General features: G+C 53.6%; 1 protein-coding gene across 6 annotated transcripts in view; it reads left to right on the forward strand.

Annotated features, from left to right (window-relative positions):
• Positions 1 to 17,318, forward strand: part of Agap1 (ArfGAP with GTPase domain, ankyrin repeat and PH domain 1) — a 473,220-nt gene that overhangs the window by 339,939 nt on the left and 115,963 nt on the right. For 2 of the 6 annotated variants that reach the window (XM_023722112.1, XM_004637336.2), the window contains exon 12: positions 4,056 to 4,214. The exons of 2 other annotated variants lie outside the window; for them this stretch is intronic. In XM_023722112.1, coding sequence (XP_023577880.1) covers positions 4,056 to 4,214 — 159 coding nt within the window. Of the gene's footprint in view, positions 1 to 4,055; positions 4,215 to 6,181; positions 6,558 to 17,318 lie in introns of those variants that run through there. 2 more of the 6 variants (XM_023722114.1, XM_023722115.1) reach the window with 2 other exon arrangements.

The following is a 17,318-nucleotide window of genomic DNA, read 5'->3' on the forward strand; positions in this document are numbered from 1 at the left end:
CCAGGTGTAGCTGCGGGTGTCGGTCTGTGGCTGCACAGCGCAGTGGTGCCAGAGACATCACTGCGGATAGCAGTGTGGATTTGGGGTCTGGTGGTGAGGAGCGAGAGCTTGCAGTAAGGTCAGGCTGACCTTAGTGGCACGGGGTACACGGGGAGGCCTGCTCAAGGCTCCCAAGGCTGGAAGTCGAGGTCCTCAGTGCTCAGCACATCAGTCATCTGCCTTTTTCGCAAACAAGGACCTTAGCTTCTCAGCCTTAATTAATAACTCGTTAACGTGAAATGAATTACCATTCAAGGAGAGATGAAGCCCTCCAGCCCTTTGAGACAGAATAAGGCAATTTTATACATGGAGCCTCCTTTTGTGCTTCAGGTCTTTTTAGAAGCATTGAGGAGCCCCTGCTCAGTAACCCACAGGGTGGATATTGCTGGATGCTTGTGTAGGAAAACAGGACAGAGGGGCAGTATGAAGTGACCAAGTAGTGAATGAAAGTCACCCGGGAGCAGAAGCGAAACTGTGCCTTCAACTTTGTTGGGGTGTTATATAAGTGTTAGAAATGATGACCTCTCGTAATTTGTTTTGAAATCTATCATTAAAAATTCACTGAGTGTTGGACGGCTGTTGGCTTCTTGCCCATGGGTTTCCTCAGGGCAGAGCGATGCTGCTGTGCGGCCGAGGGCCCAGCCCGGGGCACGTTTGTGGCCAGAAGCGCGGCAGCCGCTACGCCAGTGTGCCCCCGCAGCTGGGAGTAGGGAGAGGAGCGCCCCGTGACAGTAGTGCATTTTCTGAGACTCAGAGGTGAAGGTGGCTGACTCACTGTTTTCAAGAACTAATAGGGCCACATCGGTCACACATTCCCATTTTCCAAGGGACGCTAGAAACGACAGATTTTTAGATGGAATCTCTCAGATTAAACAAAATTTCATCTGCGAACTCAAGCTGGACTCCAGGCCACAAGTGTATGTATCTGTCTTGAAATGTTCCTTGAATAATGCTGTTTCCTTAGGCAGGCTGTGATGTGGCCAAAATCGGGTCCTGCTGTTTCTGTATGTTCCCACAGCTGGGATGTGGGAGCAGGGGCTAGGGGGACCATCCCCAGCTCCAAAGGACCTGACCAGCTGACTTAGATTCTTCCAGCAAGGTGGCAGGAGTGTGTGGTCCTGCTGGGAGGCTCCCTGCCCCTCCCCCCAGGTGTCTGAGCCACGGCCAGAGCTGCGTCACCACCGACCTTGTATGTCCCAGGGCTTGTGCTTCAATTTTACCTCTCAGACTGTGAGGATTTTGCAGACCTGTGGGCATTAGTGTGCGCCCCGTAAGGACCTCGTCCCTCGTGTCTCAGCAGCATGATGTCTTGTTTCCAACCGAGACCTTGGACACATTCAATGAGGTCTGTCCCAGATCCCTACCTTCTGTGCGTTTCCTGTCTCGAGTTCAGATCAGCTTGCTGTCCTTGGTACATGCTGGTCCTTCTTTCTGGAGTTGGTCTCCATAGTTACTAACAGAGGCGCTCTACCCTTTCTTCCACTCATCAAGGTAGAAGTTGGAGGCTGCTGGGCTGGGTGAGCTGGGCTGCTGCCGTGGGAGGACTGCGCGAGGGAGACGGCACAGGTGGGCACTGTGTCCTGTGCCCAGCGCGGTCTGGAAGGGGTGCACACAGCCAGGCGGAGGACGTCTTGGGGAGCTAGGGCAGGAGGATCATGAATTAGAGGCCAGCCTGGGCAACTTAGCGTTGCATCCCCAAGACCTTGGGGATGTTGACCTCTCGGGTCCAGGTGGGCTCCACAGTGAAGAAGGCACCTCCGCCTGACCTTTTACCTACATGGCACATGTCTCTGCAGGCAGGAGCAGCATGTGCCACTGGGGTCGCCCTGCTCGTGTGTGGCTTCTCACCACTCTTTCATTCTTTTTCCGTCTTTCCCTTTCCCTTGAAGCCCCTATAAATATTAGCAGTGCCCTGCACCCTCTGTCTGCTGGGAAGTCATGGGGTGGTAGAGAGCCACACCACCTGGTACCCGAGCATGGCCCTGATGGAGAGGTCTGTGCCACTGCCATTCCATGGGGGAGAGAAGCACAGGGCACAAGGTGGGCACCAGGGCTGACAGGAGCGGGCCGGCAGGGAGGTGCACAACCAGCCCTAGGGGACCCAGGGCAAGAGGCCGTGGTAGACCCCCGAGTTCATGTCTCCCTGCCCTGCTACCCACTGGCTGAGCCTGAAGGAGGCCAGCCAGATGATGCTGGAGCCCCTGGATGCAGCTGCTGTGGTGCCCCCGGGTGGGGAGCAGCCCGAGGGGTGCAGTGCAAAGGAGAGAGTATAACACCCCTGCAGGCTCAAGCCCCAAGCCCCTCCTCGGAATGCAGCCGCCATGAGCACAGATCAGAGCAACTCGCTATACCCAGAGGGCAGCTCCGAGGGCTCAGTGGTAGCAGCCAGGGGTACAGGAGCTGCTTGCTTGTAGTGCTCTCTCGGGAGCTCCAGAGGGCACTCTGGATGGTGGTGTGTGAAGAGGGTGGGGCCAGACTGAGCCTCGACTGCAGCCCCGGACTCTGCCCTCCCGGCTTCTCTGCAGACTGCTAGCGGGCTGCAGGGGCACAAGGTCCAGTCTGGTGGGAGTTGTTGTTGCCTCCTAGTCACCACCCAAGCTCAGCAACAGGCCTGCTCAAGCAGCAGTGTGCACCTGGATCCTGGGGTGGCTCAGGAAGCCGGTGCCGGGAGACCCCGGGCGCTGGGGATCCCGCACATTCCCAGGCAGCATCACTGCCTTGTGAGCAGGAAGGCCTGTGGCCTGCACGCCTCCCCTCTGGCCTTGTTCTGGAGTCAGGCAGACCCTCCAATGACCAACTCCTGCAGCACTCAATGCGTATATCCAATCCCCACAATGGCATCAAAGGTTATCTTTGTTTTCCAAGGTAGAGAAATACGTTTTTAGTATGGAAACCCTGTATCTTCATTAATCGCAGGATGGTGCCACAGTCTGCTGTGTTGACAACTGTGACTTCCAGGGTGCTGGGACCTGTGGAGGGGCCCTGGCTGCTCACCTGGGCCTCTGGCATGCTCCTGAAGTTGCATATTCTCCCAAGCCCAGGCCCCATGTCTTCTGAATCAAAATCAGCCTGATCGTGAGACCTCTATTTTTACAGAGCTCCACAGGAAAGTCTGGTAATTGGCCAGATTTAGGTGCCGCTAATGGGCTATGCATTTAAACTTGGTACTGTGAAAACCTTCCATTGGAAAAATTTACAACTTAATTGGTTCTGAGCTAAAACAGTTGGAGGAAAGAGTGAGTGTGTAAGTGTGTGTGTGTCCATCCGTCCAAGCCCTAATATCTCTGAACTCTTGCACTAGATCCAAGACTGATTCCCAAGCAGCAGGTGTGATTGGCTTGGCTTTTAAAGAAAGCTCATTATATTTGGGGTCTAAAGTTAGTGTGACCAAGTATTAATTCTGGTCCCTGTTGAACCAGGGATCCACATCATCAGGTGTACAATAGAATCATTTTCATCACAGTGTGCGCTAGGAACAAGGTTGTTTTCCTTCCATTCAGTCTCTGCAATGTGCAGAGTGAGCATCTCTGGTCAGTCTGCACCTCCACAGGCTGCCTCTGGGGACTGTGGCATGTGGCACGGTGAATGCCACCACCCTCTGGCCCAGAGAGCCGACTCCCATGGGTGAGCTGTGCCATCCCATGGGTGGGCTGGCACATCGGGGCTCCCAGGCGTGCCCTGCCCTGTGCTGACCCTCTGCCAGGGACTGGCTGAGCCTCTTGTCTTTAGAGGCGGAGACAGGGTCCTGTGTCTCTGGGATTGCTTTGCACACGACCATCCAGGCTCGTGGGCACCTCTCAGTTAAGCACCGCCACAGTTGGCATCACCGCTCTGCTGGTCTCGGTCGTGTGCTGACCACGTGCCTTGTGATGTATCGTTTGCTACACAGGCAGGACCACAGGGGCTTCCAGTGACCACCACGCCTCGTGCCATCCTGAGGCCCCGTAGACTTGACTCGCGCTGGCTTCTGTACTCTGCAGCTCGCCGTGGTGTTCACCCGACTTGTTTATTCCTAGGGAATGTCACTAGTGCGTCTGGGTCTCAGATGGCAAGCGGCGTCAGCCTGGTGTCCTTCAACAGCCGACCGGATGGCATGCACCAGCGCTCCTACTCAGTCTCCAGTGCCGACCAGTGGAGCGAGGCTACGGTCATTGCAAACTCGGCCATCAGCAGTGGTAAGAGGGGGCGCAGCCCCACAGACCGCGGCCGCCTCCAGGTCCTCTGTGTAGCTCGGGGCCGGGCGTGGGGCCGGAGCTGCCCAGGCCCTGTGGAGGATGCCTTGGCAGTGGTGCACGTCTCACCTGTCACCTGTGGAGCATTTTGTCCCTGATAAGCTGCCTCGCCCTCTCTCATCTGCTCCTTTCTGGTCAGGGAGCAGACACTTATCCCCAGTGGACAGATGGGAAGCCAGGGTTCCAGGCGTGCTTGGCCACATGACAGTGGGGCCAAGGAGTAGCATCAGCCATTGAGTGTCGCTGCCCTACACGTGTGAACCGCAGGCCACCGCTCATGTGCATTTTGAGTCACAAGGGCTAACTCCTTCTGCTCGTCAGGCTTCTGGGGCTCCTAGCACACCCTCAGAATTCTGGGGCATCCTGATGTCTTCAGTCCCTTGTTCCTGCACATCTTCCACATTTGAACAAGTGGCTCCTGTGTTTCGGGTGACAGAGCTGTACACTGGAAACGGCCTTGACGCATGCGTGCAAGCATGAGTTATGCAGCGCGGAGGGCATGCCGCCTGCCTGCAGCCTGCATTGCCGGTGGCGTTTTGTCTATGGCTTGTTCACCGGTATTTAAAGGAATTCCCACTGTTGTATGTAATCTATCAGACAGGGCTTTAGAGCAATTTTAGTATAATTTGTTCTAATTAAAAGATTGAGCATCAGGTCCTCCCTGTAGACCCACCAGCTGCTGCGGCAGGACTTCAGCTTTGGTAAACATCGTCCCCATTTCTAGCTGCTCCTCAGTGATCCCAAGCTGTGACCACATGCGGACCTCAGGGGACAGCGCAGAAGAGGCCAGGAAGGAGAAGTGGAGTCCTTCATGGGACCCAGGGGGCGCTGTGCAGGCAGCGCTAAGCTGGAGGCCAGGTGTGCAGGGCAGAGTGCTGCCGCTGGCACTGGGCCGACTTCCCCTCCTGCTGGGAGCTGTGTGCAGCTGCCCGAGTGGGCACCGCCCTGCCGCCCTGCAGAACCTCCTCTCTCAGGCGCCTGCGTCGCCGGGACCCGCTTTCCACAGGCGCTGCTCACACTGACGTGCACACACATTTATGGAGCACTGAAGTCATCTCAGTATGAAGGCTGCCTTCAGGTTTTCCAAGCTGAGTGTGACCCCACATGGCACCCACAGGCTCCTTGGCCTTATGGAACTAGAGCTACAAACAGAAAACCAGAAACCCAGGCCACTGCCTACCCCAGCATCCGCCTGCTGAGGGGTGAGCAGGAAAGAGCCCAGCCCAGGTCCAGTCATTTGAGGATCTCTAGTTCATCAAGATCATCCCAAAGAGGATCTCCCTTGAGTGGTAAAGCAGCAGGTGAATTTGTTTTCTAGGCAAAATAGGAGAAAGGTGCTGGGCATGATGACACATGCCTGCAATCCCAGCTCCGGGGGGGCTGAGGCAGGAGGATCACCAGGAGGTCCAGGCCAGCCTGGGCACCTAGAGAGTTCAAAGCCAGTCTGCACTACGGAGCAAGACCCTGGCTCAAACAAAACAGAATCAGCAAGCAGAAGTCATTCTAAGCACTGGGGCAACCTGGACAGATACAGAGGGGGAAAGAGAACATCTTTGGATTTCACAGGCAGCTGAGGAGCTTCCATGAGGTGAAAGTCATCAATCAGGTGCAGCCGGAAGGAAGCGGGGCGGGGGCTGGAGGCCAGAGTCACCGGCTTCACCTTCATCATGTTTCAGAATGCTGCAGAGATCAAGGATCCAGAAGGACGGAAGAGGGGGCACCCAGGAGGCCGTTTCCTCTACTTTTCATGGGGGTCTTCCTGGTGCCTGTATGTTCTAAAGCTTGATAGTGTGGCCTCCCCAGTGTATTTCTGAAAGGGCAAAAGTGATGGTAGGCGCTGACACTGGTGGAGGCTCGTGTGGACTTTTATCCCATTTCTTCTCACAGAGAAGTTCTTGTCATCTTTCCAGTAGGGAGGCCACTACAGCAGGCATGGATGTCCCTTGCAGGCGGAGCAGCCAGTCAGAGCCAAGACTTGAACTCAGGCCACAGCTTTTCCCTCTCATCCGCTGCCCCTGGGAGCTGTTTACAGCCCCACCTTCTCAGGCTGGTTCCAGCCCATTGGATCCAGCGAGTGTGAACCTGAGTATCCACTGCCTGTGCCAGGGGCCCGTGTTAGTTGCATGCCAACGTTGAGAGCCACTGCTCTAAAATCTGGCCTCCCAAAATGTGCTCCACAGACCAGGTGTCTGGCCTCTCCTGGGACTTTGTTGAAATGGAGCTGCCCGGGCTGTACCTGCCACACCCACTGGCCACATCCCTGTGTCCTACCTTTAAGGTGCTTGCTTGTCAGTGACCCACCCCCAACCATTTTTAATGGCTGCGTTGTTGTAGGGTCTGATGGAGAACACCAGTAAAGCATATTTACACACGGGTTTCTTTTTTTGCGATACTGGAGATCGAACTTGGGACTTCGTACTTCTTGGGCAGGCATTCATGCACTGAGCTGTCTCCCCTGCCTGCTGCATGGGGATTTGAAGACTTCACCTTGACAATACACGTGCCCTGCAGTGCTTGACACCCAGGAAGCAAACAGGACTGGCAGCTTTCTCCCATACAAGGTGCAGCTGACTGAAGCCTCCCTGCTGCCCCTCCCACCCTTGTCCATCTTTGGATTTCACAGGCAGAAGGAGCTCTATCAGCTAGCAGGTGGGGGGAGGCTACCAGCTCTGGCGCCTTCGTGTCCCTACACTGCGGAGCGCACCTGCCATTGTCATCCGGCTTCTTATAAGGCCAGTACTAACGGCAGCTTTATGATTCTGATTCTCTCAGTCCCCACTGCCACCCTAAAGTGAGACCTGGGCTCCAGAATACTTTTCTTTCACCCCCCCACCCAAGTACCCCCCGGGGCACTGGCCTTCCAGCAGCTGGGGGCGACTCCTAATTAGATAGATGACTTTGTAGTGAGCGCTCGCCCAGGACACAGGGGGGCGCTGGCTAAATTAAGAGAAGGAAAGACAAATCCATTCTGTGAAATGGAATGCCCCACTGCTTTATGACTATTACTGTTGTAAGGTTTCACATTTAAGTACCTGAGGTTTAAAATTAAATGTCTAATATAATTTGGCGTCGCTAACATGAGCCCCGCATCTGCCCTTAGAGGGAACCCGGCAGCTCCGTTCGGGGTTTCAAATTGCTGCCTGTGCTTGCGAGCAGTGCGGAGGGCTGGATCCCCCTCACGCTAAGTGCCACATGCTGCTCGGCGTAATTTTTTAAATGCAGAACATATTCATCTTGCGCTTCTACTGCATTGAAAAGGGCCGCTCCGGTAGTACATGAAAAATTAATTTTTTTACATTTTTTCTCACTCTCCTAAGTGTTTGACAGAAGTAATTTTTGCAGCAAGAGAGAATAAAAACTGGTGGCTGTAAATTCCTGTCCTGGACCCTCTTGTGTAGATTCTTTATGGACCCAGAATTGATCTACATGTCAGATCCTGTTGTGGTTTAAACTGTTTATCACCGTAATGGCAGCAGGGAGCCCGGGAACACCAACTTATAATCCTGGGTGAAAGAAATTGGTGTTTGCAGTCAATGAAGGGGCAGCTTAACTTTATTGATAGATTCAGAACAATTATCTCTGCAACAACTATTGGCTGAGGGTTTTCTTGAATCTTATTGGAAGCCTATAATTTTTTTTCCTGGTTAATCATTTTCTGTACAGGTCATTTTCTCTAGACGTGGTAGCCAAGCGGTAACTGTCCTGGGGGGAGCAGGACCCCCGGGGGGCGTTTGCAGCACACTAGGTCGTCATAGTGAACGTCGGGCCAGCCGGCATTTTAGATGCATCGCGCCCTCGCTGGGGGCCGGAGCCGATGCCGCAGAGCCCGGCCTGTGTCTGCCCAACTTGCTGAGGGTCTGAGGGGTCAGGCTGCTGCCCCACCCTCCGCAGATGCCAGCCTTGGCTGATGGCCTGAGCGGCCCGTGGTTGCCGTGGCAGCCACACTTCCCTACCTCTCAGCTGTCAGGTTGCTCCGATTGCTCCACCCCGGCTCCGATTGCTTCAGTCCAGCAGTTTATCTTCCGCCTCGCCTCTGGCCGTCACTTGCGATTGCATTTCTTGGTGTGATTCTTCAGCCTTGCTCCCTGCTGCCCCCACGGGGCCACCTGCCACTTCGTCCGCGGGTCTGCACGTGTGTGTGTGTGCTCCTGTAGGTATACTTTAGGTAGCTCCTTGCCTGTATATCTTCATGCCGCACTCTGATTATTAGACAGCAGGTCTGAAAGGAAAGCCTGTGGCTTCTTGATGACTCTCAGATGTTCCTTCCCACGATGGAAATGATTTGCATGGCTACTGTAACAATGGGACTAAGGAAACCCAGGTCCCGGCTTTGCTGGCAGTTTCTCTTCCCTTCCCGTAGAGAAGACCCAAGAAAGGCCAGCAGCCCCGCCTTTGAGACCTGGGGTACAGCAGGCACACCAAAGCCGTGGCGTCTGAGGACACCGACTGCCCACTCGTCGATTTTGATTTGTGTAGTTGGAACGTGTTTTCCTCTCTGGAGGGTATGTTGGCAATTTTAGCACCTGACCAGCAGGTGGTGATGGTGCAGCTGTACCAGTCTTGCACAGGGTGCTTAGTTTGCAGGCCCGCTTCAATGGGAGGGAGGTGACATCTGTGACATTGCCTTCGCACACCATCTAGCACTCATTCCCTGGGAATCATTATCCCCGTCTGTTACATTTTCCCAAAGTCTAGGAAACTAGGACCACACTCTTCGTAATTTGCCCAAATTCAGACCCAGGGCTTTCTGCTTCCAGCTGAGACAGTTTTCCCTCAGCTCTCGTTAGTGCAGGAGAAAGGAATGCTGAGAGCCGAAGCCCAGCACCACGAGAATGATTTGCCTTTCCATAAGACTTGTCTTGTCTTTCGGGGGTACACAGCGCCCCACAGAGAAGCTTTCTTCTCGCAGATCCTGAAGTTCCCTTCATCAGTTTCTCCCCTCCCCCAGGGCTTCGTCATCAGCCTTCCACTTAGCCTGGTGTCACCCACCCCCCCCAGCTCTCATCTCCCGGCGCTGGCCACTCCTGTCTCGGCCGCTGGGGGGCCGCGCTGCTCCCTGTGCAAGTGGGCCTAATTAAGAGGCTGACCCGGGCTCCCTTCTCGGCAGAGCCTGCCTTCCCTTCTCAGCATGTGGCCACGGAGAAGGCAGTAGCTTCCCAGGGTAACTGGCCACAGGGGGGAAAGGTGGATTTTTCTTTCCCCTCCTGATCAGAAAGCTGAAACTTTGTACTTTGTCTCCTTGGTTCCTTCCTACGGGCTATTTCCAGCAGTGACTGCTGACCCAGGAAAGCAGGACAGTCAGGCACTGCCCAATTCCCAGAACAGGAAGCAGTGGCTTTCAAGCCTGAAGGCCCCTGATGCTCCGCCTTGCTGGACAGAAACCTAGAAATGGTCTGAAACCAACGGTGGCAATGATGTCGGGTGCTACATAAATTCCTGGTCTTTGGGGCCTGGGGTCTGTGTCGTCAAGCTAGCCAAGTGGTTCTCAGGGGTGACTTCCTGTCCCCACCCCCATTCCTGGGGCCTGTGGTGCTACCTGGCCTTCACACTGGGGAGGGGCATCGCATTTCTGGAATCTGGTGAGAAGTCAAGGCAGCTGCTGTGTCCCACACCATGCACTGCATCCTCTGGCCCGGAACAGGAGCACTGAGTCAGGAAAGCTGGCCCGGCCCTGCCCTCCTGCGTCCAGCTTGGGAGGAGCCAGAGGAGGCGGCACAGCCGGCCCATGGCAGTCTCTGATCTGTAGTGAGCTTCCAACAAACCCGGCTTCTCCACCCTGCAGATGGCGTGGTGACGCAGAGACCAGGCAGCAGCCATGCCACCACTACAAGCCGCGGCACGACACGGCTGACATTCACCACTCACGCCTGCTGGCGAGGGCAGGACCCAAGAGCCCTTGGGGGACCCGGTAGTAGAGGGCAGCTAGCAGAGTGCTGCTGCAGGTGGCTGTCAGGTTAGCCTCAGAAGCTCTTCCTGTCGTCACTCAGGGGTCCTGGGAGCAGTCACCTTCAGATGCTGCTCAGCGAGCTCTGTCTGCACAGAGGGGCCTTTGGGTGTGCTGGCGAGCAGCTCTGAGGAGACAGGCACGGGAGCCGGCCTCCAGCTCCGCCTCCGCCAAGAATGCTGCAGACCTGCGGCTGGGGCGAGGAACAGCTGTGCAGGACGCAGATCGCTGCCTGCTGGTAGCAGAGGAGGCAGGGAGCAGGCGGAGGTCAGGCATCCCTGTCCCGAGTTCACTCCTGAGCCTGGCACAGTCCACAGCCCGCAGCTTGTCAGCACTAATGCTGTTCTGCGGGTCGCTCTGCACCTTCATGCTTGCTTTCTCTCTGTGGCATGGGCAGAGGCCCAAGGAGCCTGCATCAACCCAGGCCCCCATCAGCTCCTCCCGCCCAAGAGCTGCCCGCGCTCTGGGACTCACTCGCGTTGTCCCTCATCCCCTCTTCTCAGCGTGTGGCCCAGCATTTGATCGAGACTTTTCTCACTGGCCAAATACAATGAATATTAACTGAAGCTGTTTAAGTTTCCTAAAACACAGCAGTCTAAAACTTTACACAGGTATTTAACCACTTTGGGGGGAGTTGTTTGTTTATTTGTATCATTTTCAGCTGCAGTTTCTCAATTTTTTTTTTCCTAACGACAGAAAACATGGCAAGTGTGAGGTTGCAAATTTGATTTCTGGTACCAAATTTTAAAAAAAGGCAGAAAGCATCGATTACTACTCCAAGGTCAAGTCAAAAATAGTCAGTGTGACATGAAAGGTGATGAGCGATGTGCTGCCCTGTTAGCTAGAAGGCCTCTGGTGACCTCTGCCCCTTGAGAACATCTGAGTTCATCTTGAAGGCGTACAGCACGGTCCAGGCACAGTTGTGCCATTGAGAGGCAAGGAAGGTGCTCACTGTGCGTCTGAGGTTTGCCTAAAGTCCAGTCATTTCATTAGGGAAGTCATCACATCTTCCCTCTGTCACCTACGAGCGTGAAGTTGGTCAGATCTTTTCAGCCACCCCTTGGTTCCTATTTTTGATTGACAAATATATGTGAAAGGAGAAAGACTGAAAGGACCTTGAAAAGACATTAAGACACTGAGAAGAAAGGAAGGGGTGGAAGGAGGCACCAGGGTAGAGTAGTAAGTGAACAAACAGTGAGGAAGAGACAGTCGCAAACAGACAACAGGTATGTGGCCGCCAGCCTCAAACGCACCGCACACTTTCTTCATTACTGTTCGTACCTTTAGCTTTGCACTCTTAAACTTATTTCGGTGAACAAAACGCATGCTACGTCTTTGCTTTATTATCTGACAGATAAGATTATTAACAGAAAGTGATGTTAATATTAATTACACAATGATACTAAAAATTTTATATGGCACAGAGGCAGATGGTTATTTAAAATGACTTAAAATTTTATCCTTTTATGTGAGGAAGCATGTTAAACATATTTAGTTATAAATGCTATTTTAATTGCTACATTATTTCTGCAGTGGGGTTTTAAAAATCTTATTACATTTGTGAGGAAGTGTTTCTACATGTGTTCCAGAGTCTCTTATTTGAGACTCTGTGTATTTATTTGCAGAAGTTAGTTATAATTACATTTAAAATACAGGATTATGGAGGGTTTGAGCTTACTAATAAATGCATCTTGCAGCTCTCACACCTGATCTTGTCATCTGGTCATGGTTCGAGAATTCAGCTGCCATGGGAAACCTTCCGTCCAGGGCTTCTGTCCCCTTAACAGGCTCAGTGGCTGTCTTTTTAGATGGATACAGTTTTTGCATAGCCCTCGGGCCTATGTAGTCCTTTGCTGTGTTCTCAAGTTGTGACCTATGTGAGCAGTGATTGTAAGCTCGACTCCCAAGCCGGAAGCTGGCCTTCACTTTGTATGGGCCTTTGCACCAATACGGAAGCGAAGGCAGCACCTTGGCTCCAGGGTCACCTGCCCAGCTCCCGGAAGCCTGTGTCCTGGATGTCTATGTCCAGAAGCAGTGGTCCGGCGTCCTGCACGCGCACCACACCTTCATGATGGGAGCATGCGAGAACCTGAAGTTGGGAACCACATCAGGCCCCCCTCAATCAGGAGGCTCCCGGTGAGATGTGTCAGGGTGCAGCAGCCATTCGGGCCACACACCTGGGAAGAATTGTCGCACCCTTCCACCTGAGGGAGCCAAGGCTTGCGGCGCAGCCTGGGGCAGAGCCACCTTTCTTTAAGGAGATCCAAAGCATCAGCAGTCAGGTCATTCAGACAAAACTTCCAGCACAATTTTTTTTTTTTTTTTTAAGAAACTATTTGCCATCACAGTGGTTTTCCCTAAAGTTGTCTTAGATATGCTACAATTTGTGTTGCTAAGGTTCTTTCATTTTTATAAGCATGGGAAATACACTGCCTGGGGTCCAAGTCATGCAGTGGACAGCGTGCCAGCCCATGGCTGGGGGGCCTGCAGTTATATGTCCGCCCCGTGCAGCTGCATTGCCCTTCCTTCCCGACAGCCTTGACTCCTCTTTCCTTTGCTAATTCTCACCTTGTCTTTGCATTTCCTCCAGATACTGAAACGCCTTGCACAAGGCCATTAGGCTCGGAGGGCTGCCCTTCCAGTGCATGGTTATTTGCTGATTTCCACAAAGGAGGCTATACCTAAACGTTGGCTTTTTCCAGTGAAATGTAGGCCATTACAGCTTCCTGTGTCATAGGCTGTGTCCTAGGTGCCTCCTAATGCCACCTACCAGGAAAGCATAAGCATGGTAAATCTCCACACCATCCAAACAGTTCTGAGGCCAACAGCCATCTGTTTGGCCAGCACCAGAGAATGCTCTGTGGCTGCTGTGTACTATGCTGGGAAGTCTCCTCATGACACACTGGGTATCCCTGTGCTGTGACCAACAGCAGCACGACCCTGACGGCTCTGCCATGCCTGGCCTGCTCCACCCCACCGCCCTGTCACTTGCAACATATGGGGACCCCTCTGGAGGCACCTGTGGGTCACTCTGCCACATAACTGGGGTAAGAAGGGAAGGTTTGTTCGTCTCTGCAGTCTCAGAGGTTTCTGTTCACGGTGGCCTGGCCCTGTTGCTGTGGGGCACAGACACTGTGGTAGTGGAGACTTTACTTTGTGTTGGTCCTGAAGCAAAAAGTGACAGTGGTCCCCCCCACCCAAGGGTACCCAGGCTCAGCTTCCTTCCCCTGGGCCCTCGCTCCAAAAATCAAGCATTTAGTAGGCTTCTGGGGACATCAAGTATCCAAAGCCCAATGCTATCCTTGCATGCGGCCCCTCGGCCCCTGGAAGCTGTACTGACCCCATTTAAATGCCTCCAGCTCCAAGGTGCTGCTTCCCGACAAAGCCTGCGCCTGGCGTGCTCAGAGCCAAGTTTAGTCCCTGTACCACAATGCCTGGGACAGAGAGCCGGCATCCCTCCTGGCTTGGCTTTCCCCACACTGCTTCCCACCTTCCAGTTCCTGGTGTTGCTGTCATATTCCTGCTCTTCCCCCACCAGATCTCGAGCTTCCCGCTGGGCAGAGACCCTGCCTTGTTGATCCCTGTCTGTTCTCAAGGCCCCTGACAGTGTCTGCATCCCTATCAGTGTCAGCCAGCCAGATTCCCTGGGGGTGACCCGATGGGAGGAGGGACAGGAAGTGACTAGTCGTTTTCTGTGTGCGGAGCCCTGTGTTAAGTGGTTCATCTGTGTGGCTTGTTGCATCGACAGCGTAGCTCTGGGTAGTGGAATTAGTTGTTTGTTTTGTTTTCTTCTTTTTGAGCCAGGGTCTCACTATGTGTCTCAGTTACCCTTCTTGTTGCTGGGACAAAATACCTGACCCCCAAAATTAAGAAAGAAAAGGTTTATTAAGCCCACAGTTTGCAGAGGTTTTAGTACATACTTAGCTGGCTCCAAGGCTGGGTGGCGCATGGCAGAGGACAGCTGTGTAAGACAGCAAAGTGAAGCAACAAGAGCAAAAGGGGGGCAGTAGCCGCCTCTCCTTCCCAGCATGATAAGCAGGCTGCCCTGGGCGGGGTGCAGGACTCTTGCTGTACCCACTGCCTCAGGGTGTTTACCAAGTCAGAACCCGGCTCCCTGCTGAGTCCCTTAATTAACCTTCTACCCTCAAGTTGATGAGTGTGTCATTCAGGCTGGCCTCTACTCCTGCCAAGCCTCCTGTCTCAGCCTTCACAGTGCTGAAATGACAGGTGAGCACCACCACACCTGCTCTTGCTTTCATTTGTGGGAAAACTGAGTCCCAGAGGACAGATCACTGGCCCAAGGTCCCACTTTTTTTTTTTTTTTTTTTTTTTTGGGGGAACCAAGGATTGAACTTAGACCCTTGTGCTTGCCAGGCAAACACATATTCTACTAGGCAGGCGCTTGCACCACTGAACTATCTCCCTGACCCTAAGCACATATTCTACTGAGCCATCTCCCGGCCGTGTGTGTGTGTGTGTGTGTGTGTGTGTGTGTGTGGTACTGGGTTGAACTCAGGACCCTGCGCTTGCCAAGCAGGCACTTATTCCACTGAGCTATCTTCCCAGCCCTGGTCGCACAATTGATGAGGACCCAGTGCACAGTACCAGGTGGTGGGCCAAGCTGGCTGCTCGTGGGCCTGCGGGTGCACACATCCCGCTGTGGAGAGGCAGGAGCTGGGGGCCAAGGCGCCCTGTTTCTCCCTTCTGTGTTCAGCCTTCAGCAGCAAGCACATGCTCATCTAAGTGGAGTTATCCTCAGCCATGCCTTTTGTAGCAGGAGCATGGAGCAGGGAGGAGTGAGGAGTGAGGACTCCGCTCGCGCTTCAGCTAGGTACTCTCCTTAGCAGACTCTCAGTTTTTCCGAAGAGCAAGCACGGTGTGCCCTGCTGCCTGTGATAGGAAGCTGTCCCTAACTGACCATGGCAGAGCAAGGCAGCATCAGAGACCAGGACAGGACAGGGCCAGGGAGAGGGGACTGTGCCCAGACTCTGGTCCCCGCAGCCGGCTGCAATCCCGGGACAGATGTGTAGTGCCTCTTGCACGAGAGGCCATTGTGACAGTCACAAGTGGCTTTACTTAGACACATGTGTCCACAGCAGCCTGGGTCACAATGTGGAGCTTACTTAGACTGCACATGGCATAATTTTATATGAGGATTCTCATGCAACATCAGGGCCAACGCTGTGTACGCTGTGTGTCCCTGTGTGCCCCAGCCCTCCTCCTTGGAGTGCGGGCTCGTCCCACACACACCAGTTTGTTTTCACAAGGCACCAGGGGTGAAGAGGCAGGTGCCTGCTCCCTGTGCAGTGTCCTTGGCCATGTGCACCCACGCAGCCCCAGTCAGGCGTGCAGCTGTCGCCCGTCAGATTGGCAGCAGGTCTCGCTGTGCCGAAGGAGCTGAGCAATGCAGAGGAGCTCCCAGCACGCCTCTCTGTGGGTCTGTGTCCTCCAGCCCGTTTCCACTTCTGTTCATTCCTGCTCCTCACAGGTGAGCAGGTCTGCCTGGGCCACTAAGGGGAGGTTGGCTTGCACCCAAGCACACCGAGGGGTGCATTTGGCACGGTGGGTCCATGAGCATGTGCTCACCAGTACAGGCACCTTCTCTGCTTTCCTCTGGTCTTCGTAAAATTAGCAGAGAACACTGAGCCAGCTGTTCCTGCCACACAAGCCCCCAGCTGAATGAGTTTCCCTGGCACACTGCAGCTCCCTGGCACCAGGGTGTGCTTATTCTGCTGCTCCCTTCCAACAACCCGGGGAGTCTCGGAGTGGAGACTGAACAGTGTGGGACACGGAAAGTGTCCTGAGAGCCAGACTTGGACCACACTGTGGAATTCCACAGGAGCACACACCAACTTCTTCCTTTTCTGTAGCCAGGAGGATACGTAAAACTAGCAGAGGGTCCGGTGAGATAGCTCAGCAATCTACATGCACCAGCTTAAGCAAAGTTAGCCAAGCACAGGGGCCAGGATTTGCTCCCCAACACCACATACCACGCTAGCTCCACCCCCCAGTGCCGGCTGAGGTGGCCCCCACTTCCCCAAAAGAAACAGCAGAGAAGCTGCTCCCAGGAGCTCTTCCTGCTAGGAAGTAAAGAAGGCGAAGGGGTGCCCTGAGGAAATGCAGGCATGTGCGTCTGCACGACTGGACCCCAAAAGGTGGGCATCAGGAATTAGGGTAGGGGCAGGGATGAGCCCAACGGCGGTGGTGGCCAGAGAGAATCCCGCGTGCTTGGAAGCCTGTGCGGGAGTGAGGGGGCAGTGGACCAGGCAGGCGCTGGGTGAGGACGGCCTTGGCCACACGGGAGGCTCTGGGTCACTGCTTTTAACTTCACGCCAGGGGACCAAAGGCGGCACCAGGAAGAGGAGTGAGAAAGATCTGGGCTTTGATGGATGGTGATAGCAGACCCCGCCTCGCACCCACTGCTGACCCCTCCCAGCCACGGGGCGCCAGGCTGTGCTTACCGAGAAAGGGGAAAATGTCAGTTATTATGTTGGGGAACACAATCTTATCTTTCTTTTTATTTTAAAGCAATTTTCCCCAAAGATCAACCAGTAGGACAAGACTGAAGTGTATTGGCAAAATTTTAAACCCTGATAAAGAAAAAATGCTTTAAACTTTACACAGATACAATCCAGGATCACCAACACTATCTGTGCCCACCCCATACAATCCAAATATGAAAGCAGAAGTAATGTGATAAACTCCAGGGGAGTGAGTACAGTCTTTTAAAAAAAAAAAAATTTCTGATATTAACAGTGAATTAATTACTCTTTGCCCAAAGTAAATGTAATCCTGAGGCTTTAGGGCTTGGCTTGGGAGGGTTGTGTTTCGGTTTTCATTGTTTTGTCAGCTGACTTTGTTGTTTGTTTTGCAGCTAAATCCCCAGTGCTTTTCATTTTTATTTGGAGATAGGGGCTAAGTCTTAAGTTACCCAGGTACAAACTTCTGGTTTGCCTTTGAGAGAGCTGGGCTTGCTGTGTTTTGTGGTGCTCCGTTGTGTTCTGGTGTGTTTACAGTGTTAAAAATTGAATCCAGAGCTTCCTACACACTATCCAAGTACTTGTGCCCTTAACCCTAGTTTTTAAGATTATCCTCTGATTTTT

This window comes from Octodon degus, unplaced genomic scaffold (genome assembly GCF_000260255.1).
Source record: "Octodon degus isolate 3935 unplaced genomic scaffold, OctDeg1.0 scaffold00089, whole genome shotgun sequence".
In the NCBI taxonomy this organism is placed as follows: domain Eukaryota; kingdom Metazoa; phylum Chordata; class Mammalia; order Rodentia; family Octodontidae; genus Octodon; species Octodon degus.